The sequence below is a fragment of the Lutjanus erythropterus genome, chromosome 19 (assembly GCF_056507025.1).
Source record: "Lutjanus erythropterus isolate fLutEry1 chromosome 19, fLutEry1.hap2, whole genome shotgun sequence".
In the NCBI taxonomy this organism is placed as follows: domain Eukaryota; kingdom Metazoa; phylum Chordata; class Actinopteri; order Lutjaniformes; family Lutjanidae; genus Lutjanus; species Lutjanus erythropterus.
Genome location: NC_139335.1, coordinates 11,092,605 through 11,117,176, shown reverse-complemented (window position 1 = coordinate 11,117,176; position 24,572 = coordinate 11,092,605). Strand labels below are relative to the sequence as shown.

The 24,572-nt window shown below is 41.7% G+C and overlaps 1 protein-coding gene across 2 annotated transcripts; it reads left to right on the top strand.

Moving 5' to 3' along the window:
- Positions 1 to 270: 270 nt before the first annotated feature.
- On the top strand, positions 271 to 23,634 carry pde4a (phosphodiesterase 4A, cAMP-specific). Of its 2 annotated transcripts, none has more exons than XM_084744715.1 (15): positions 271 to 1,222; positions 4,354 to 4,539; positions 5,998 to 6,034; positions 6,206 to 6,276; positions 7,070 to 7,119; positions 8,396 to 8,508; positions 14,094 to 14,187; positions 14,296 to 14,459; positions 15,237 to 15,335; positions 15,432 to 15,596; positions 15,735 to 15,834; positions 17,073 to 17,227; positions 17,870 to 17,992; positions 21,905 to 22,087; positions 22,306 to 23,634. In XM_084744715.1, exons 1-15 carry the CDS (start codon positions 1,029 to 1,031, stop codon positions 22,816 to 22,818), a joined length of 2,247 nt encoding a protein of 748 aa, XP_084600841.1. In that variant the 5' UTR covers positions 271 to 1,028; the 3' UTR covers positions 22,819 to 23,634. The 2 variants fall into 2 exon arrangements, with proteins under 2 accessions (XP_084600841.1, XP_084600842.1); XM_084744716.1 differs by having other exon boundaries at positions 1,101 to 1,227.
- The last annotated feature ends 938 nt before the right edge of the window (positions 23,635 to 24,572 follow it).

The following is a 24,572-nucleotide window of genomic DNA, read 5'->3' as shown; positions in this document are numbered from 1 at the left end:
AGCAAGGCTGTTGATGTCAAAATACAAAATGTTTTGGGCGCAAACCTTGCATGGTCTTTAGTAGAACATGTAAACATTTACACAAGGGTATGAGTCAACCCCTTTTCCTCTGACTTTTTTTTTCTCTCTCTTTTCTCCTCCTCTTTCTGGGTTGTTTTCTATTTTCCCTTCAAATCCTCATTACACAGACTCTGTGTGTTGCTCTGTTCGAGCGTCTGCTCTCTTTTACTCTTACTGATCAGCCTTCCTGTTGCTGCAGAGGAACTGTGTGCACAGAGATAAGGATAGTGAGAGCACATGCTTGCACTTGGGAGGCGGGGGGAGGAGAGAAAAAAAAAGTAACAGATACAACGTGAAGGGCAAAAGGCAGGCTAATTAGGAAATTAACAGAGATCATCGCAGGTCTCGCGCTTGTTTTTGCAGCTCGGGTGTCTTGAGGGTTGCAAATGTGAGACGGCAGCCACAGCAGCCTGGACACCAGATGGGGACAGAGGTCCAGTTTGGGCCGGCTGGTCCCTCAGCAGCAGCAGCAGCAGCAGTGGAACTCTAACAGAGCTGAGGTGGTGAAATATCAGAAGAGCTCTCCTCTGGGAAGCTGTCGCGCTGAGGAACAGACAAACCTCAAACAAACCTGCACAGGCAAGGATTACGGAGACCTGCATAAATCCAGCGAACAAACTGAGGATATGAGAAGGGGTGAAATGGAGTTTAAACATCCAGGGCCTGAGGATCACAGTACAGGATATGCATGCTGATGCACTTTGACTCCTCCGGAATGAGTCACATGGGAGAGCAGGACCAAAAAGAGGATCGAGGCCTGATATTAGATCTTGCTCTGGATTGAGGACAGTTTGCGCCATATACGGCAGGTTCTGTCTGCCTCAGACGTGAGTCGATGTACTAAAAAGTCGATGAGGGGGACTGCGTGGGAGGGAGACAGCCAAACAGAGCGAGACAGCCAGTTTTAAGTGGAGGCTGGGGGAGTTTTCTTTAACTGGTTGGCTCCACCAGGGCTCGAGCTGACAGCGATGAGTCAGAGGAAGCTGACACGACAGCTGAGGTTGTGGGAGAGTCCTGAGGGTCCACCTCCTGCGCCCTCTCTCACCTCACCTGTGTCACCAGTCGATCAGCCTCGCGGACACGGGGGCTCTGCTCTGTTTCGGCGAATGAAACTGAACCGCAGCATTCATGAGCGCAGACGCTCATCGCAGTGTATCTGCAGGTACAGTTCCATATCCAAGCCACTGACCCCATCCTCAACTCTTTTTTATTAAGAACAGAAGCTGCAGTGATTTGTGTTTGTTCTGTTTAAATGTGAGCATTATAAACATCTGTGCAAGTGTTTTCTCCCTAAAGAAGATTTCAGAGTAAATTATTCCATGCACACACTCTAATAACCTCAGTCAGATGGATTAGATCTGGGGAAGTGCTGAATCCAGAATGCTGAAGTCTCATAATTACTCTCAAAGTTTGCCGAAAAAAGAAAAAAAAAAACAAAAACAGGGATTAGCGTGTGCAGCTTGCAGAGGGTCCCCCCTGGCAGACATTTCTGATGTGTTTTTCATTACTGGGGAAACTTGTTTAATGATAATTTGATCTGTAGCCACATTCACAAAGCCTGCTGGGGAGAGGAGTGGCCCCTAATTGGCCAATTTGGAAGCAAGTTCTAAAAATATCACACTTGACGCTTAATTTTAGAAGTCAAACTGAAAACCGTTCACAAGTGTGTTGACAACGAGAGTTTGAGAAGTTTAGGAGAAGTGGGGAGGTGTTGTGGAGATAAAAGTTATCCTACATTAAAAATAGATGCTGCAGCTACACTGCAACCTGCTTCCCTATCTGTCCTTGTCATCCCAACATTTTACTGCAGCCTGAAAGTGACAATTATGGATTCATATTATTATATATATATGTGGAAGTCCTGGCTTCTAGCTGCTTTACTGTATAACAAACCTAACTACAATTTAAGTGGTATACTTCTCACAAATATTTTTAGATAAAGTGCTTGCCTATCTGTACTTTTAGTAAACAATTGTCCATCATTTCCTGGTTATATGATGCCAAACTCTCCAACCTCATTCAATCAATACTGTCTTCATTTCTTAGCTGCCAGATCGAAGCTTCTTTCATCTTCATAAAAGTTGCAGTTTTGTCGAGGACTGCCAGGGAATAAAAGCTTTATGACTGCAGGTGTTGGTGAAAAAGAGACGAGAGTAACCCGAGCAGCGTGGTGCCGTGTCCCCGTTGGCTAAGCTTGTCTTTGACTGGATCTGGCAGATTAGTTTCAGCCTTGTGTTTCGGGTTTAATGTTAATCAGCGATGTGGGACCCTGATGCTGTGTGGACAGATGCTGTGTTTCATTCCCAAACTAAAAGGAAATTAAAACATCACGCCAGTGTTAAAGTCCTCACATTGGTGCCTGTCAGTTTCCATATTGATTTTAAAATTCTTTTACTTGTTTTTAACCCACTTCATGGTCTTGCACCGGCGTGTTTGTCTCAAATGTTGACAGTGTATGTCCCCTCAGATCCTCAGTTTTTTAGTCATTCCAAAATGCAGGAATAAAACCTTTGGTGAGGCAGCTTTTAGCACTTATGCTCCGAGCCTCTGGAACAGTCTGCCTGAGGAACTGAGGGCAGCTGGAAGTGTTGAAATCTTTTCTTTAAATGCAAACTTAAAAACTTAAATATTTTTCCTCTGGCCTGTAGTGCTATTTATCCATCTAGACTGCTCCGGTGTGAGCTGCTGAATTTTGGTATCTGCCATAGAGATGTCTGCTTTTTTCAGATATAATGGGACTAAATAGCTCTCATTTGAATAATTCGATAAAATAAAATAAGATAATCCACAGACCTTGTGGTGAGCAAGGAACTACTTTCTTACTATAAAATCACTACTTTCTACAAAAATAGTAGAATGAAAGAAGTTCTGGCTGTTTTATTTGTTTTTATTTTGTTTTCTTTTTTTTATCTATTTTATTTTATTAATCTTATTTAAATCTGTTTCATTTTCTCTAATTTATCGTATGCCACATTTTCACTCTATTTCATCTCCAGTTTTTATTTCACTTGATTAGGGTTTTCGCTTGTTCTATCTTAGCGCCAGCTTGTCAGTCATGTGTTAAGGACTTTGAATTGCACTAATCTGGATGAAAGGTGCTGCACAAATAAAGTTTGACTGATAGCTTGATTTACATTACTGTGAAGGTCAATAACAATGTTGCTTAAGATATCTAGCATCCATTTTGTTTCCTTGTTGTAATATGTGACAGCGGGCTTTACACTGGTCTTAACACTGTTAGGTTTTCATCCTAAGAGAGATCTCCATCCAAAACAAAACTCTCACTCACTCACACCTTCAGACAGCTTTGGCTCAGGGAGAAGCTGCAGCTGATGTGGCTCATTTTGCTCACTTAAACATGACTTACTCTGAAATATGACTTGTCAGGAAAGTATAATTCTGGTAGTCTGCCAATCCACCACAGAGTCCCAGAGAGAGTCTGCATGGCTTCGTGCTGTGGCATCTGTCACAGCTCTGTTCCTTCAACTTCCTAAGACACTAGAAACTCTAAAGGAGGGTGGACTACATCACGTGTGTTTGGGTGTTCATGCTTATCTTGCCACTAGCTGTGACTGTGAGATAAGAGCAGCAGCAGTGAAGAAAACACCTAAAATTAAAGGAGCAATATGTAGCACTTGTGCATGCAAAAATGAGCACAGCAATTGAAATAGTAAGTTGGAGCTTTAGACAGTAAATTAAATTAGTTGAAATCCTATTTTAACATTTGATCTATGGTTGAAGCGAGTTGTTTCCTGCCACCCCTCCTCCCCAGACTTGGGAAAAGCTCTGCAGGCTGCAGGAACACTGCAGGAGCACAGGACACGTGCAACATTTTAAACTGACAATAACAAGCAATGACAAGTCCTCCAATTGAAGTTGATCAGCTGTTTATAACTGTCAGTTGTCCATCAGTGTAAAGTTAGGCCTGTTATTCTTCAGACAAAAACCCACTGCTCTGTGTGACCATTAACATATTGCTCAATTTAACCATTATAAACTTCTACTCCTTCTTAAAGGTTATTAATGATTTCTTATGACTCATGAAGTGATTCGGCGGACATTTGGCATCAATTTTAACTCTAATTAATATGAAACAGGTAAACAAAAACACTTATTCCAGCCTGGGACAGAATTTTTAAAGGAGGACACCACACCTGCAGCACTGATGTTGAAGAAGCAAATATTTCAGTTCAGCATGTTTCCTTAATCTCTGATGACAGATTTTATGATTTATTACAGATTTCTCCTTTAAATGTAACTGATGTAAACCCAATTTCCTCTCCAACCCCTCAGCTTTGATTCGGAGAATGGTCCCTCGCCAGGCCGCAGTCCCATGGATTCGCAGGCGAGTCCTGGGTTGGTGCTCCACCCTTCTTTCCCCCAGAGCCAACGCAGGGAATCCTTCCTGTACCGCTCAGACTCCGACTACGACACGTCCCCCAAAACCATGTCACGCAACTCCTCCATCAACAGTGAGGGGTAAGCGCGAAACCATCATCCTGGATCCATCACGCGCCAGACAGAACTGAAACATGTTTTGTAAATCTGCAGTGTCCACTCACACACACATGCACGCGCACGCACACACACACACACCACAGTAACTGCACATTATCCCGATCAACACAGCCATGGTTGTGATTATAATTATGCAATCATTATGCTAATGAAATCATGATGAATCCTCTTAGCACTAGCTGTTGTGCTGTGTTTGTTGGCTTGTCTTTCAGTAAGTTTAAGCCACCCAGAAGCCTTCCATTAGTATATTTCAGGACTATCTCCCTGTTTAGATTCACATAGGGCTGTGTAAACATCCAGCTCATAAGATACAGCCTCTCATATAAACACTAATGGATGTTTATGCAACTATAGCATTCTTGACTCTCCAAAATTTAAAAAAAAATCAGCCTCTATGAATTTTAATTTTAACCATCAGTGTCTGTCATACATACAACAGGTTGTTTAGATTTAAATCTGGACCATATTTCTTTTATGGTTTTCACCATGTGTTCTTATGCCTAATACCCTTATAGCAATAACATTCATTTTATGCATTTTTCTCAAAATGCATAAAACATGAGAATATAGGGTCCAGGTTGACAAACAGTGAAGTGCCCTTTTGTCTGCCTTGAAATAGTCCCTACCACAACACAAGCTCTTTACATACACACAACATATTGCAGTAAAGACATGTTACTGAAATGACATTTTTGCTAAAATTGCAGATTAATGACAGCTAGCAAGGTCTGCTTAGCTGTTAGCTTTGACTCGTAGTATCTTATATCCATGAATTCAGCAGTAATATAAATTTATTTTTAAAGAGTAAAAAATATACAATTACTAAGCTGTTTGGTGAGGACACACAATAAATAATACAAAAAAAAAAAGATGATCTTTACCTTGATGGTCAGCTGGAGCAACATGTCTGCCATGTGCTCACTTGCTAACTTCTGCTTCCATAAAAACTAGATTTGTTTGGCTTTGAAGGAAACTTTTACAATGTCATTTGTTCAGCATTGTGGTAAAGAGAAGTAAAAAACAGAGCAAATATAAATTTAATATGGTGTGAAGTCATATTTATATGAAAGAATTTCATTTGAATTAATGTTAATTGTAATTGAATTAACTCATTTTACTTATAAACACTGAGACCACAGTTGTGGGACTTAAACAAAGGTGGTGTTTGGACCAATAAAATGCTTTATATATGTTCATTAAATCACATTATTTAGTAATTATTTTTTGTCAAGATGTTTAACAATACTGTGTATATTATCAGGCATCATATAAAAAGTTTTAACACCAATCCAGAATTTTTCTGCTGGGGCTAAAAATGCCCATAGTTGCAGAAACACCCTAACATGGAGCACCTCAGCCACCCAAACCGCTCACATTCATCTCATCCTCTGCTTTTTGTTTTCTTCTTTTGTCCTGTAGGCACGCCGAAGACATGATTGTCACCCCTTTTGCTCAGGTATGTTTTCCTTGTGCACCTTGTCTGACATTAATTTAATTGCTGTAAACAACTAGAAAAGGTGGCTAATTAGTGCAGTGAACTTGTCCCCCCCCCCCCCCTCCTCCTGTTCCCTTCCTCCCTCCCTCCCTCCTCCTTCTTTCCCTCCTACGCTGTCCATCCATCCCCCAGGTGTTGGCCAGCCTACGAACCGTAAGAAGCAACTTCACCATCCTCGCCAATGTCACAACACCCACTAACAAGTCAGTATCATGCTGTCAGACACCCCTTCCCCCCACTTACACTCGTCACGACTGCTTGCTTAGTTTGCAGTGTGTGTTTGCTAATGTCTCCTTCTCCCTTCTCCCGTGGGAAACACTTTTGCCATCATGATTAACCGGTTTATGATTATCAGACTGTGCTTAAGGAAAATATGATCTGCATTATCTGGCATCTCTCCAGCTCGCAGGCTGAGGACTGAGAGCAGAGAACACCATGCCTCAGATGTATGTCCCTGACTCTGTACCCAGACGATGGAGACGGTCAATAACACTAAAATTATTCTCCTTTGTAAAGCAGTAGACAGAAGGAGCTCGAGTTGGCAGGCTTTTAGCTCCACGTCAATATGATATATAAAGCAATGCACCACAGAATTATCAGCAGCTATAATTATGCAGTGTTGTGCCCTGAAAATGCCTCCCTCACTACACAATTATGAAACCACGAAGGCTATTTGAGAGGAGAGCCGAGCTTATGCTTTGTCTTTGACTATTTTTGGATACTTGAATATTTGAAGTGAAACAGGAGGATTTTTATGCACTGTACAAAATTTACACACTGCAGTGTTATTCAATATTCAGAGGCATTTTAATATAGACATGCCTTTGTCTCTTTTAAAGAGCACATAAATTAATAAGATACATAAAAATATTTATATCCCCTCTGTGAGCCAAGCCTTTTGTTGCCTCATCATGTAATGTTGAATGTGTGTTGAGCCCCAGCAGGGGGCAGCAGCGTGTCCTTCTCCAGCTGATGTAATGATGTGTTTGTCCACAGGAGGTCACCAGTGACAAGCCAACCCACTGTTCCCCAAGCTACACTCTCTGGTATGCTGTCAGCTAATTAAAACTCCTTGTCCAAAGAGTCCCACGGTCCCCTCACACAGCTTTAAGGACACACTTTAAGGCTTTAAGACTTTAACACTCCCACACTCCCCAAATGCATCATAAGTAATGAAAATGACTGCAGAACAGCACAGAAGACCACGTGGCTATTATTGAGGATTTTTTTAATTACCTGTGCTGCACAGATTTTCTAGTTAGATCTAAACTTAGAGAGTTAAAATGAATGAAAAGCTTCATTTTCACCCAGCATAATGAGGTAATAACCATCATTAATAAATGGCAAATTGATAGTTAATTAAACTTCAGTTCACAGTTATTTTACTATTGCCAAAAATTCAAATAATGGTTATATATACTATATAACCCCTTTATTAAGCAATTTAAAGCGTTCTAAACATCAGTTTCAACAATTACTACTGGACTACAGTGTTTATTAACCATGTACAAAATATTATAAAAATCAGTTACAACAGTAACCATCCCAGTAATGTTTATAGAAAACATATTGTCACTCTCAACTCATCAAATACAGCAGTTTAACTATGATGCTGTAGGTCTAATGTCAGTTTTGCATTTGCACACTTTGTGGTCAAGTTAGTAATAATAAATATGCAAAGTTCAGGTAAACTTTCTATATAAAGACACAAAACCTACTTGGATACGTTTAGGCAACAAAACTACTTGGTTAGGTTTATGAAAGATAAAATAAGTATTTTTCTTACTTAAGTTCATGTACATAATATAACAATACAATGTAAGTTACGCAAGGTATTATAATCATCGGTCGCAACTTTATAATAGCCATCCAAATAATGTTTACAGACAGTTTACAAACTGTTAACCATTAACAAATAATTAATATTACATACAACATTGTGATTTATGTTTCTAAATGTACTTATAAGGTAAAAACAAATTAAAGGAGAATTCAACAATGTTTCAGTCCTCCACGAAGCAGATAAAAGTGTTTATATATATTTAGCTGTGTATTTTAGTGTGTATTTTGAAATTAAATTTGAGACTGATAGATATCTTGTGTGTTGAATTTAAATCAACTACAAATTACAAACACAAACAAATTACAAACATCATATTTACACAAAACAATGCATCAAACTGCATATATTACAAGGCATGGTGATCAATTTTAGACTGGTAGCATATCACAACATTTCAATGTTGTTGGTGTGTGTGTGTGTGTGTGTGTGTGTGTGTGTGTGTGTGTGTGTGTGTGTGTGTGTGTGTGTGTCCTTCCCAGAGGAGACATACCAGCAGATGGCTCGGGAGACTTTGGAGGAACTGGACTGGTGTCTGGACCAGCTGGAGACCATTCAGACGCACCGCTCAGTCAGCGAGATGGCCTCCAACAAGGTGCACACCTGTCCACACACAAACATAATCACTTGTACTCTGACCGTCCTTCTTCCTCTGCGTTAACTCAATGCCTTGATGAACAACATGTAAACTATGGATTTCCTGGTTCACAAAAACACTTCATCGCTTCGTGAGAACTGATCATTATTGGGCTGCAGCTGTATCATGCAGTTTAAAAAATACATCATGGCTATTTCCTGTTTAAGTTCCCACTCTACAAATATAAACAAAACAGGCGGCTTGTCAGCTATTGTGATAATGAATTAATCAGTTTGAGTAAAAAGCCCAAATTTTCTGATTTCAGATTCTTAAATGTGAATATTTTCTGGTTTCTTTACTTCTAGTCACTAATATATACACATTTTATAGACCAAGTAATTAATTAATTAATTGAGAAAATAATCTGCAGATTAATTGACAATGAAAATATTGTTAGCTGCAGCAAAAGGTGAAAATACGAAACGATAGTTCTTGATATGACAAAATCTGCCATGATACTAACATATAAAAACATGGCTTAACAACAAGGACATTTAACTAAAATATAAAGTGTGACATGTCATGGGAATTTCAAAAAAAAGAATATCTTAAAGATGATGATATGGATCGATATTTTCAAGTTGCATTAATTAAACTGGATTGTTGATCAATGTATATATCGATGCAGATCCATGGAGCATTACTACCCTAGTTACAGCCCTACACATTTTCACACATATTATTTAGAAAATGTCTCATCAGCTGCTGCTTTTTCTGCTGTAGATGGCAGCAATTCTCAGAGAGTTGTTAATAAGAGGTTGTAATTTTTGAAAATATTTGTTTAAAGGGTAGATTTGTAATTCTGTGGTAGAGTAATTGTATTGATGAATAATAAATGTGGGATGTACCACATGTGGTCAACCACCTCTGGCTTTTAGTGGCATTTCTCAGACTACACTGACATGAGATTGTGTCTAGTTAAGCAATTGTGTTTATAACTGCAAGAGATGCCAGTGTGCGTTTTGCATTACTACATCGCGTGTGTGTGTGCGTGCACGTGGACAGGCTTCTTAAGTATGCATGCATTTGTATTTGTGGGGGCACGGGGACAGAGGAGGGAGGCAGAGAGAAGGAGGGAGGCTGGCGGTCTGTGGGTATGGAGGACATGAGAGGGAGGGGGGACGGGCCCTGATGCTGATGTCTCTGCTGTAACCTTGGTTGCTATCGAACAGCAGCAGGGTCTGCCCTTCCCTTTTAGTCATTGGTTTGCCACTCTGACCACAAGCCATGTGGTTTGGGCAACAACCAATGAAATAGAGGTAATGCTCCTTTAATAGTGATCTGTCTTAAAGAGACAGCATCGTGCAGCTTGTTTGTTTTATTAGAGAGATTCTTCCCATGTTGTGCTTCACTATTAATTAATGGCAAGGTTCTTCATGTGTCTCATCAGTCAGGCTTATGATGAAAGGACTGGGAGAGATAAGAGGAGGATGCTTAAAGGACATCATTCATGAGTGTGTGTGTGTGTGTGTGTGTGTGTGTGTGTGTGTGTGTGTGTGTGTGTGTGTGTGTGTGTGCACATACAATGTGCGGAGAGAAGTCTCCTGGGGTAAACAGTCTCAGTGAATATGTTGTTGCCTTTTAGCAGCCGCAACTAAGCTACAGAAATCCTTTACACGGTGCCAACATGGAGGTACACATGAATATTCCCACTCAGTCTCTCACTCTTACTCACACCCTCGCTCACACACATATTTTCGACAGACGTACATGCTGTCTTGTCGCACATGCGCACTCAGGCTGACAGCAGCAGCGAGCACAGACGCACACACACACATGCATGCGCCTGCAGCCACACTGCCTGATTAGCTTGCGAGAGCTGTCTACAGCATCCAGGGAAATGGCGCAAGAGGCAGAGCATTGGAGGAGGAACGGCAGCCTAAAGCGGGAGGATTAGACCCCTGGCATTTTGGCCAGCTGAGGCATGGATTGACTGGGAGCAGGGGACCGGGCTACGGAGCTATCAGGACGCAGCCTGACTGACAGTGGACTGACTGTGTGTTGCTGGGATCGGTGTGAGACGGCACAGGCGGGCTGATGCACCGGTAGGACTGGGCCGGGCCTCTGGATCCGTACCGTGGGGGAGGGGCAGTCGACGCAGGGAGAGGGAGCCTGTTTTTCCAGACCACAGCTCTGGTGTGATTCTTCAGCCTGACCGTCTGCTTCAGGCCTGCCTGCATCCCTCTCCGTCGCTTTCTCTCTGTCCCTCTCTCATCCTTTCCATTCTTGTTTTTCTCAAGCTGTTATCATCTGTTTCTCCCTCCTTCCCTCCCCGATGTTCCTGCTGTCATCCAAGCTCCCTTTACCTCCATCACTCGATACTACAGTCATCTCTCTGTCTTGCCGTCACCATCGCTCCATCCCTCTCACCTCCATTGTCTAAATTTTTTATTACTGTTTGTCAAGCAGCTCAGCTCTTTCAACACCATTTTATCGTTTACATTCCCACTCATCTCCTCCATCGGCTCCTCTCTGTGCCCTTCAGACGGTCCCTCGCTCCCACTCCTTCTCTGTTTCCCTCCATCTTCCCTCTTTCGGCTCCCATCAACCTCTACCCTGCAGTGACTTTACATTTGGGTCAGTCTGCTCAGCAAATGGGATGAGATGTAGTCTCCACAGCAGCCGGATCCAGGGGGCTCCTGGTCTGCCCATCAGGGGGACCCTCACCTTCGGACCACGCTAAGGCTGGAGCCCGACTCTGGACTGACTGGGTGGCCTGCTTTGGGGTGCTGCATGTAGGCAAGGACAGTCTGCACCAGCAGCCCCTACCCTCACCCCCTTCCCCCGTTCCTTCGCCCCCTCTCGGGGCAGCCGTCACTCTGGAGTGTCCCGGCTTGACTGGCTGTGGCCTCTCCCCACACACCCTGACGACGCCCTCATGCCACTGGGGCACCCACAGTGCCCCCACCCCGCTCCACTACCGCACCTCCTGCCTGTGCCATCGGCCCAAACCCCCTGTCACCCTCAACATGGGTGTAGTGGAGGCCATTGACCCAGCGCCATCCCCCTGCCCCTCGCCTGTACCAGGGGGCTACAGGCTGCCCCGCTCCTCCAGCTACAGCCCCCTGCAGGGGAGGGCAGGGGCAGAGCTGGACCTCGGTGCAGCTGCCGGAGGGGTTCTGGAGGGGGGTGGGACAGCAGCGGAGCGCAGGACGCCCTTAGTGGACCTGTTCTGTGAGACCTGCTCCAGGCCCTGGCTCATCGGCTGGTGGGACCAGGTAGGGCTCGGAGAGCTTGCAGAGGGCAAGAAGGCCTGACAGTAGCCATCTTGGATAGATGCTGTGGACTCTTCAAGAGTTACTGCCACATCTATGCATGCATTAACAACTAAGCTACATGCTAAATCCTTGTTATTACCTTGTTATTATGTTTGTAAATCGAATGTCTTTAAGAGGGAGAATCTTACAATGTACTACATATGCACTCATTCATTATACACTGAATTTAAATGGTGAAGGGTATTGTGAAGTGAGATTGTGTGAAAGTGTGAGGCACAGTATTGGTGAGTGTGCTACCGTACATAATTTATACATGAATCCACTGAAGGGGAACAGTGATAAAGACACACAGAGTTTATTAACTCTGCCTACAGCAGTGCTGTAAACAAAAAGACAATATCACTCATTGTTCTTCATACTTCCATACCTGCTCCACATTTCTGTCATTTGAGAATACACCAGGCTGCTTCAAACCTAAGAAATAGCTTTGGGACTGGGACAAGTAGTCTAGCCCTCTTTACTGCAGGTACGTTGCAGTGTCACATAATGTCCGTTTCCATCCTCCACACCTGCGTCCCACATCCCCCTGTCTCTCTCTCTGCTGCTACCCTGAGGCTGGCCTCAATACAGACAAAAGGAAGCCAACCATATTGTCACTGAAGGACACTGCTTATCGTCTCAGGACAGAGTAGATGTTTCCTTTTGTTCCTTTTGTCCTCAGATGCACCAACATGCTATATCTATAAAGGTGTATGAAGTTATTGTGTGGTCAAGTTTGCATTAGATGTAGTATCCTGTCACTGTATTACCAAAACTAATTCTGGCTCTTGTCTCTACTGTTTTCTTGAGTGATATTGGACATATTTAGGATAAATGAGTTGCTTCTCTGCTGGTATGTTTGCAATGTGAATCAATCACATGCAGAGGTTATAGTTCAGAGGAGGGTCACATTTAGCACGTGTGTAATCTTCATGGTTATAGAAATGAAGCCTTCCTGCATCACTCACTTATGCAGGTGAATATGTGTGTGTGTGTGTGTGTGTGAGAGCATGGTCATGTCTGTGCAGGGTTTTCATGTTTGCTTCATTAGTCAGTGTCAGAGGAAGAGTGTTGTTTGTCCTGGCACTCGGACTGGCACCGTGGAAGTGTTGGTTGGCAGCTATGACTCAGCGTTACAGCATTAGGGAAGGAAAGAACGAGAGCGAGAGGAGGAGGTTTGGGCTGAGCCTTCTGCCTAAGTGTGCCACTGGGCTTGACTTGCTTTCCTGGCTCCTGATGACTGATTCTGCCTGACTGCTTCTACGATTTGCTGTCAGAGTACCTATTTGCTTGGCCTATCATGAAACGAGCACGAAGCTGGATGGGATGGGTGGAAAAAAGAGAGATAACTTAGGGGAAAAGAGTGAAAGATGGTGGGAATGCATGAGGCGTGTGAAATGGCAGGAAGGGAAAAGTGGAGCCTGTGTGACAGAGGAGGATTTTGGGGCTCCAGGGCAGTGGCGGAGAGTGTTGTTTACCTCAAGAGGGAGGGAGGAGCAGATATAAGTAACAGAGAGACGTGAGGAGGAAGACAGCAGCGGAGGGGAGGGTTGACCTTGGTAAAGGTCAGAGACACCTGCCTACTCCCTCAGATTGTCACCCAAGCAGCCACCGCTCTCACATCAAGCTGAAGGACTGACTGTGAGGAGGCAGTTGCCACGGCAACCGCTCTGGTTGCCATGGAGATTGTTATGTGTGAAAGATCAGTCAGTGGGACACAGACCGAGCAGTCTTGTCCGAATCACATTGTGCCTTCACATGGCTTGTGCGACAGGTGACTGTCGAAGCCTCCAAACACCACATTTAAATAAAAAATGACATAAAAGCTGAGAGAATGTTCAGGAACAGTGTTTTCTGTCTGCAGGGATAATGTATTCACTTAATCACATTTGTGCCTGTACTGAAAGGACCTGCAGACTAGTTGTTCACGATTGCTGCTGTAGATGTATGGAGAAAAATACATATAAACATGACACATAACTGCAGCACATAAATACATAAGAATCAAAATGCAAGCACACTGAATTGGGGTATTGAACAGTATGTTCTCAAAAAGAGGAGCCATGATTCATAATTGCTTTTCTCACCCTTTAGTGAATGAAGCCAAATTGAGGGTGATAATTTATTTTCTCATGTTTGACTCATAAGAATGTTTTGTTGTTATGTATCTGTACATATGGAATCTAAAGTACAATGTTAATCCTTCTGAAGGTTTACCAATCTGCCTGTCCCTACATTTCTGGATATGTCAATAATTCTGTATGTTTTTGTCTGTCCGTCCCTCAGTTCAAGAGGATGTTGAACAGGGAGCTGTCCCATTTGTCAGAGATGAGTCGCTCAGGGAACCAGGTGTCAGAATACATCTCCACTACCTTTCTAGGTAAAACAACCCAGCCATCTATATGTAACCAGCCACTACAGCAAGTCCCTTATAGTTTTGACCTCGAGCCTCCATCCTGGCTGACCTCTGACTCCTGCCCCCCTCCAGATAAGCAAAACGAGGTGGAGATCCCATCCCCGACTTTGAGGGAGAGGGAGAAGCCCATGTGTCACATCAGCGGTGTGAAGAAGCTCACGCACAGTTCCAGCCTTTCCAACTCCGCCATGCCTCGCTTCGGTGTGAAGACCGAGCATGAGGACGCGTTAGCCAGGGTAAATACATCTTCAGTTCTCACTGTGCTTTCATTGTGGAAACGTGTTTATGTTTAGAGGAGAAACCAATTTCTCCATTGGCAAGAACCTCTATACAACATGAGCACTGCTTCCAAAATCACATACTCTGCACTACATACCTAAAATGTGTACTATTATTCAACATATTTTTGTGTAAAGAAACAGAAGCATGATTGTTTTTGGATGCATTGATTGATGTCTACCACGTCACTTCCTGAGAGACTTGCTAGCTGGATACATGTAACCGTGGTAACCCGTGCTAACAACAAACTAATTTAAAAAATAAATATTACTCCTAGCAAAGTGACACCTTACTTGCATTTAAATTTAAGTGCTACTGACATAACACAGAGCTGCCTTGGTCATTGTCCACCGTTGTTATCATCGCTATTGCATTGCATTTTGGGATATTTATACCGGCATAGTTTCCAGTGCTTGCATACTATATTATTTCCCCAGAAACACACATCATACACATCATGTACTACTGGTTTCATACTGGTTGCAGACGTAATAAAAAAATCTCACACACTGTTTTAGAATACTAAATGCATGTTAGTATGAAATTTTGGAAGCAGCTGGGGTCACGTAGCCATTAAACATGTTGCACATTGCAACTTAAATGGAACCTAATTCAATCTCATCTAAAGACTTCAATGTAAGGAACACACAACTGTGGAATCGTGCACATTTGTTGGAGGAATTCTGGGTAACTGCTGGACTGATGTGCGTTCATGATGTCTGTTGTGCCTTCAGGAGCTGAACGACTTGAACAAGTGGGGCCTTAATATCTTTCGGGTGGCAGAGTTCTCTAATAACCGACCCCTCAGCTGCATAATGTTTGCCATCTTCCAGGTGAGCGACAGAGAGACTGAGCTTTAATTAGCAGTATTATATCTTGTAGCATGACTTATTTGTGACCATGGCCCCTGTGGACTGTCTGTGCTGCAGGAAAGAGATCTACTGAAGACCTTTCGGATCCCTGTGGATACATTTGTCACCTATGTGATGACCCTGGAGGACCACTACCATGCCAATGTGGCCTACCACAACAGCCTCCACGCTGCAGATGTCACTCAGTCTACTCATGTACTGCTATCCACACCGGCTCTAGATGTAAATAACTCTACTGGTTCACCAGTGACAGAGATGCACAAATACCAACCCCCTGCAAAGAACACAGAGGTCAAAGGCAAATTAAACAGCAGTTTAAATGATTATTTTCCTCTCTCTTCTTTCGTTTCTTTCTGACAGGCTGTGTTCACTGATCTAGAGATTCTAGCTGCTTTATTTGCCGCTGCCATCCACGACGTGGACCATCCAGGAGTGTCCAACCAATTCCTCATAAACACCAGTGAGTCAAAATGACACATGACATTAAGAGACATACACACATATGAATATCTTTGGGTTGTGGACATACAAAGACATTTTAAGACATCATCTTGGGCTTTGGGAAGTAATGATCAATATTTTTTCACTATTTTCTGACATTTAATAGACAAAAAAAAAAAAAAAAAAAAAAACTGAACGAAAAAACTGAAGGTGAAAAACATGAAATGATGGCAAGGACAAACAAAAAGCAGGTTTTGGTAAAAATTCTCCATGGTTCAGGATTGAAAACATCTATATGTGATACACTGTATGTGACCAAGACTACTTAGTCAGTTATAAAGAACATAAAGTAGGAAGCTAAGATCCACTATGTAAGAATTAGATGAGGTCATTTTTCTGGGTCAGCTATTTTGATAATGCCTGGCATTTCATTTTGTTTCACCTAACAAAAGTTGTATTTAAATCCTTATTAAACTTATTTCAAATATATACAAACATTTTGATGTTATGTTTTAGTTACTTAGTTACTCATAATTAAATGTTTTCAACCTCCATATTTTAATTATCAGCATTATGCTGCACAGCATGAGAAAATACATTTTAGATGACATTAGAGCTGCAACAATTAATTGACTAACCAATTTGCTGTCAACTATTAAATTGATAATCAATTAATCATTTGAGTAATTTCGCAAGAATTCATTCAGCTTGATTTCAGATTCTAGATTCTGGTTTCTGTAATCCTCTATGACGTTAAGATGAATATCTTTGAATTGTAGACATAAAAAGATATTTTTAATGTTATCTTGAGCTTTGGGAAGGAATGATCAACATTTTTTCACCATTTTCTGACATTTTATAGACCAAACAACTAATCAATAGGGCTGAGAGAAAAGGACAAAATTAAATTGCTATATTTTTGACCACATATCTTGATACAGATGTTGCAACAATATCATAAGGATGGCTATTGGTGCTTAAACAAAATATTAACCTTAAGAGATTTTTGCTAAACAGTCATCAGTAATGAGGATATAATGAATAAGTAGATAAAGGTAGGCAGTCATCCCTAATTTTTTGTTCTAAATGAAGATATTTGTCTCTAAACCTAACAAAATTCTAGATTTTGAAACAGGGCCACAGCAGTCTAATTCTAATACTGATGGATGGAGGATGCTGATGCTGATGCTGATGCGATGATGCAATTACTGCATGTGTTTTTGACTCATATTATATGTTGTATGGTGCTTCCCTCAGACTCAGAGCTAGCCCTGATGTATAATGACGAGTCTGTGTTGGAGAACCATCACCTAGCTGTGGGCTTTAAGCTGCTTCACGAGGACAACTGTGACATCTTCCAGAACCTCAGCAAGAGGCAGAGACAGAGCCTGAGGAAACTTGTTATCGATATGGTGAGTGTTGTCAACGCGCTTGTCCTACATTATAAAGATAAAAACCTTCCTCGGTTTTCTTCATCTGCTCATTTAGTTCAGCCATTCTACCCAAACGTGGATGTCAACCTCACACAAATTGCAACATAAACAAAGTCAATGGATTTGTGTCCTTAATATGTTCTGAATGAGAGAAAAATGTCTTAAAGAATTGTATGAAGAGACTGAAAATCGACTAAATTTAATTTGTAATTTTGACCATCTTAGGTATCTAAGGGTTAAGAATTACCTTTTGCACATGCTCTGTACTGCATTTAACTCCAAGTGTCATGTAAAAATGTTTCTGGTTGATTGTGAACAGCACTGAATACCCTGTGTGGACATGAGACAAGAATACATAAGGCTACATAAATCCATTTTTAACAAAGGTGCAATGGGAAATTGCAGCATCACCATTTTTGGTACTTTTCAATACTTTCTCCCACTTGGATTTGTTAAGACATTTGATATGATAAAAATGACTGAAATTATATTCACGAAAATAGAACAGTTGAAAGAGTTTCTGCTGCATGTTGGGTCATGCTGTATAATGCCTGCACTGTCTTTATGTGCTCCATCTTTCTATGTCTTTCACTAATGCATTCATATCTGTTTTCTTCCCAGGTTTTGGCAACAGATATGTCTAAACACATGAGTTTGCTGGCAGACCTCAAGACAATGGTGGAAACCAAGAAAGTGACAAGTTCTGGAGTACTGCTGCTCGACCATTACACCGATCGGATACAGGTGAGATGCCATCTTCCACATCATTTACATGTAACTTCAACTGACCCTTCCTCAGTCCCACCTTAAGGCCCCTATTTGAACCTGTGCTCAGATATGCACATAGCAATTAATTCAGAGTGATAAAAAAACTAACAGTGGATGTGTTTGGGAGAAGGGCAAAGCAGGATGTAAACATTGCTTTGGTTTGAGGTAAAGTAGAGGTTGCAGGGCAGGGGGCTGTACAGATGACCAGCTTAGGTGAAGGCTGATTTATACTCCTGCGTCAAACTCTGCAGGACATGGCTCATACATGGGAGATATGGCCCTGTCATGTGGCCTCGTGATAATTTACACGCCCCTCTGCAAGATGTCATGGTGTAGTGGTTACGATGTGTACATGGATGCCACAGGAAGGATGACTGCTCTGTTTGCTTCTTGTGCTGGTGATATTTGTTGATAGTTAAGACAACATGGATCAGGCTTCTGACAGATTAAGTAGTGGTAGTTTAAACTAGGACTCAGATCAGCAACAAAAATGGACCTTTCTAGGTGGATTGTGGCCCAATTTCGCACAAATATGACTATGCAAAGGTACTCAGAATGCTTATTTCTTAAGCAAATAACTTTCCTAGAGAATATTACATATTTTATTTAACATGTTGAATATTTAACATACACATATGACAACCAAGTGTAGATGGGAACACTGAGAAAATAAAGATTAATTAAAAATAAAATAAGTAGCTAAATAAACATCAGTACTCTTCACTGTCAGTCAATTGCTGTATGTTAACACTGTCAGTCAGTTAGGGGCAGGCTGCTTCTCAGTATTTACACTTTTCACTCCTCATAATGTTCCTCATTGTGGTGAATCTAAATCAGCCCAAGCATTGTTTTCTGTGCTATATGTTCTGTAAAAAAAAAAGCTTTCAGATCAGTGCATATTGGAAACATGCATACCTATCAATAATCTATAGCCAGTGTTTGGTTTGTCCATTCTGGGCTAATGCAGAAATATGGTGGTGGAACATGGCTGTCCTGCTTAACAATTGCTTGGATTGCCGATGCCCATCAAGGGACTGGTGTAGGAAATTAGCTATGCTAGCTTATGCATCTGTCTGTACTATGTCCTTACAAATAAACTAAGGGCTAAGATATCATATGTGGGGCAAGACTTTGCAGAAAGGAAGAGCTGCTTAGTATTATCTAATCTCTGAGTTGGATATATTGGAGATGTCAGAAATGTGTTTGATTTGATTTGACATGAATGCCAAAGATCTGGATCAGAGGTACAGTTAAGTGTTGCCTGCAAAATCAAAAATCAGAGCTTTCATTAAGAGGTCCATGAAAAGGGATTATTGAAACATGCCAATGCTTTCCCAGAGAGGTTATTGGTCGTGTTTAGAAGGGAACTCCAGATTTGCAAAATTCTCATGGTATTTGTTTGTGTTGTTTCTTCATTGTACAGGTTTTAAAAACCGATTATGTTTTATAATGTGACAGTTGCTGTGGTAAAGATCTGCTTATGTTTAGGGACAGATCATGGTTTGGATTAAACTAAGGTCTTTCGCAGTTCTCGGGTAACCATCTCGACACGATCATGGTGACTGGGGCATAAAAAATGATTCTTTGACAATTCTGATTCTCTATCTGTAGTTGTTGACATCGGATCAATGAAGAGTTCTTCTTGAGCATTGAAGAAACTACATGACTTGAAAGCACACAGCCAGATGTCACAAAAAAATTTAAGATTGACATTAAAAGAGGGAGTGGAAGGGATGGGGTTGATAGTGCAGGTAATTGTGCTAAAATATATAAGTTTCTACACCTTTTTGTGGGAGGAGGAAAGACGGAAGGTGAGCCAGACTCAGTACAGTAATGACTGGTCTTGGATGGTATCTTTTGAGACAAACATACTTGCCAAATGAAATGAGGAGGGAAATTGAAAAGGCAGAAGCAGGTGTTGGCATGTTGGGAAAAGAGGGAAAAGGTTGAGAAGGTTTAAGTTATCCTCAGAGATGTGTGTGTTAGTCTGAAACCTCTCATTCATTTTTTATTTCCAAGGGTGTTCTCAACATGAGCAGGCAAAAACGACTCTGGGCGCAACTGGATAGACCAGGGGTCTGCAACTTTTACTATGAAAGAACAATTTTTGGACAAAAAAATAAAAAAAAAAATCTGTCGGGAGCTGCAACTACTAAATTATCTATTTTCTTTGGAGACTTTTCTTGTTTTGGATTTGGCATCAATAGCAAACCCAGAGAGACGCAACAGTAGCTACTGGCAAAATTTAGAGGAAGAGACACTGAGCTGTAGTCGAAAGCTATGATGTACATTTTAGTTGACGCAATATTAAAACATTTTTTAAAGCTGCTACAGGGAACTTTAATAAATGACATTTTTTGTCAAAGCCACAGGGAGTGACTGGAGAGGGGCAAAGGGGCCTCATGCAGCTCCAGAGCTGCAGGTTTCTGACCTCCAGGGTAAACATACAACCAAACGGAGCAATGAAATGTGTGATATAGCTCTGAGTGACACACACTTGTTTGGCTGCTGGTTGGCCAATTTTCAAGCAGGACAACAATGGCAGCCTGGTCGTAAACCTTCAGAAATTATAGCTAAACAGTAATTCAGATGTGTGTCTGAGAACATTCATGAAATAGGCAATGCAGTAACAGAATCTTGATTCATCTTTGATCAGCTCTCCCTAGTTTGACATTTCTGTCTGAGTTTTGGGACCTTGGTGCATTGCCCTTGAAACGTGTGATGTTTGACTTTTCAAATCTGGACTAATGATGCTCCTCTGTCAGTCATCATATCAAATGAGCCTTATATCAAATAAACAGTTGTGCTTGGCCCGGCAATTGCCAGGATGGGTGGAAATCTGTCTGAGTAAATAAAACAAGAACTTGCGGAGGAAAGGCTTTTGAAATTGCACTAGAAATTAATAGAGAGAGAAAGGAAGAGTGAGTAAAGCTCAATTGTGGGAAGCAAAGTTATGGTTTTGCTTCCCATTTTTATTATTTTTTTAAATGCCTACTTATCATTATACAATTCCTACAATAAGTGATTGTATTTAAGCAACCTATATCAATAACACTGTGGTGCAAACACTGTTGCGAAACATTAATTACTAAACTATGTGACCATGTCCGAGGTGAAATACATTAGAATTATTCATCACAAAATGTCTATTTTTTTTACAAAATAGGAAACTACCTGATGGAAAAATCACACTCTATCTGGCTTTGAGTGCAGATTTTTGTAATGTGACTGACTGAGAGAGAATTTAATTTAATAATCACATCAGCCACTGATCTATATTCACCTTCAACCAGCCCTTTTGCAGTGTGCTGCTGCACATACATGAACCAAAATAAGGTGTGCATGGAGACGCATATTGCGTGTGCCAAGACCCACCACCTCACGCTTGGCACTTCTTATTTAAATTACAACTGAGAGTGCACAATATTTAACTGAGGGTGCACTGCAGGCTTTTGCACCCTCGTAGAACTGGGTCTCATTTACCATACTTGTAAGAGTGACTTTCTTTCACTATTCATATCTATAAAACCAAAGTGGGATGACTAAATTTTTTACAAGATCACAAAGTTGTTCATACTCCACACTGATGCATTACTTATTAACTTTAAAAATGTACAAAATTTTCTCCTAAGGAAGTATGCCTCCAAAAACCCCTAGATGGTCTGTATCAAAAGAGTCTGGTGATTATTATGCATTAGCCCAGTTGATTTTATTATTTGGGATGTAGTGGGGGTAAACACACAGCAGGTAGCTGTTTCTTGAGTTAAAAGTTTAGGTAGTGTAGAGGAATATGCATCTTTCGAAGTACGCACACCCATTTTAACACCAGGCACCCTTGACTTTGCATATGCACAACACAGTGTGTGACATGTGACTGTGATTGTGCAGGTGTTGAGGAACATGGTGCACTGTGCTGACCTGAGCAATCCTACGAAGCCCCTGGCTGTGTATCGACAATGGACGGAGAGAATCATGGAGGAGTTCTTCAGGCAGGGAGATAAGGAGCGAGAGCGAGGGATGGAGATCAGTCCCATGTGTGATAAACACACTGCCTCTGTGGAGAAGAGCCAGGTAAATGAAAAATACACATGCATGGATATGAGCCTGTGCACAACTGGATAAGTGTTAATACTGTAGGTGGTGTGATAACTACAGTGCAGAGAGTGATTTGTCATCTCTCATCACAGCAGTCATCCTCATACATTTTTAATGTTGATTCATAGGGAGTGAAATGACACCACTGTGCCAGTTTATATGATGTCAGTCATGCTCTTTTGTTCTGGATGCAGGTGGGCTTTATTGACTACATTGTCCACCCGCTGTGGGAGACATGGGGGGACCTTGTGCACCCTGATGCCCAGGACATCTTGGACACTCTGGAGGACAACAGGGACTGGTACCAGAGCACGATCCCCCAAAGCCCCTCGCCACCTCCTGTGGGCCAGGATAAGGATCTAAAGGCCTGCATGGACAAGTTTCAGTTTGAGCTCACCCTCGAAGACAGCTCTCAGACAGAGCAGGGAGACGAGGGTGACAAGCCTACGCCGAACCACGTGCCACAGGACTGCAGTCAAGTGGAGGAGGAGGAAGAGGAGGAGGGTAAAAAAGAGGAGGAAGACATAATGGCAGAGGAGGAAAATGAGGACATAATAGAGGAGGAAGATGAGGTGGCAATGGAGGAAGAGGAGGTGGAGGAGGAGCTGAAAGCTCAGCTGGAGGTGAGATCCGAAAAGGAGAGACTTTCTGACACAAGTCCTGTAGAGGAAGAGGAAGATTCTTCTTCACAAGCTGAAGATACATGAGTTCTGCTCCTGTATCTCCCTCCTCACTTGCACACATTATCTTGTTCATCCTTTCAATGGCCAAACCAAGAACAAATAAGACTGCAATGACAATACAGACCTTTAAATATATTTTTCAAAAAGGGAATAAATTAAAATCGCTTAAAGAGAAGGTAAATACACAGCAACTGTAGATTTGGAGTGGTGACAAGTCCTTCGACTAATTTCACAATGAACTTTAGACTGAGAGGAATTTAGGAGAGCAGTAACGATGGGCAACTGAAGACAGACAGCGTAGCACTCTGGGATTGGAATGCACACACATAAACACACAAAAAGTGACACACACATAGCAGGAGTAAGACATGTAGGATACACCAATGCAATGTGTGTACACGCATGCATCAGTCATGCAGTACGAGTGGAGCCCCCTCCTTTCTTGCAAATGCACACACACACACGCACACGCACACACACACACATGCACACACACACACACACTTGACTGTATGTTTGTATGTGTGCATTTACATGAGGGACAGTGATCAGAAATGAATCTCTTTGGAAAAAGCCATCTCTTAATGGAGTATAAACTAGTGTTCAGTCCGTATTAGTAATTCATGTTCGTTAGAACCTCAACAGAAACTGTTCTCCTCAGAAAAGCTACACATCCGAGTGACTTTTTTTCCATTTCTGTCGGAAAGAAAAATAAGAAAATCCATAGAGTTGGAGGAGGACGAGGAGGAGAGAGGAAGACGTCGAAGGAAAGGAAGATGCTGCGATGAAGGGGCCACTGGGTCCCATACCCCTTTTCCCTTTACGAGGAGAGTGCTACTGGTGCAAGATGGCTCTGTGCCTTTCTGAAACACCAGCTTCCTGAACGGAGCTGTCGTGAAGCAATGCATTGTGGGACAGGAGTGTCTGATTTTGTTATCATTTTTGATTGTCTCTTGTTAAAGATCTCTCTTTACTGTTCATGGTATTGTGGTGTGTATCTCACACGTACAGTTTCTGTGGTGATATGTTTTAAGCTGTAAGTCTTCCTTTGTTGCTCTTCTGGTAATATAATAACTCAGAACTCTAGATGCAGAGCAATCACTACCACCACCACAACCACCAGTGGACTCTTTCCAGCTTATGGTTTTTTCTTATTAGAATGATTTTTTTAAACTTTCTGAGAATAAGCCATGTGATGCTTTGAAGCATAAGTTTTGCCTATTTTCTATTTAACAGTTGCTAAATATGTTGAAGGGATACAGAATTATTTCATCAGCAGAACAAATTTTCACTCGCCATCTCAAGCCCACTTGCACTGTGTGTTTTTATGTCTCCTCATACATGACAATTCTCACCAAAGTAAAGGATGAGAAACTTCAGTGGGTGAAGTGATCTGAAGGAACACAGATGATGAATAAGAAAATCAGGGCGGCAGAATGTCCAGGGGAAGAAGCGTGACTTGGCCAAAAGGTGGTCTGACAGTCCCTAATCATCCTTGTTATGTTTGATGCTTTTTTGCCTTAATGTCAGATGCAGGATACATACCTGCCAGTATGTAGATTTATAAGATATATAATAGATATCCTAGTATATTTATATCACGTCTGTATGCTAATTTCTGTGAGTATCAGTGTGTCTATACACAATGTATCCAGCATTGCATTTGGAGGGGAAAGGGAAACATTGCTGCCAATTAGTCGTTCTGTTGTTGCTGTGCTCGGACCAACATAAAGAATGTGTTGCTTTTTAATCAGGATGGTAAAATGACTATCTCATAG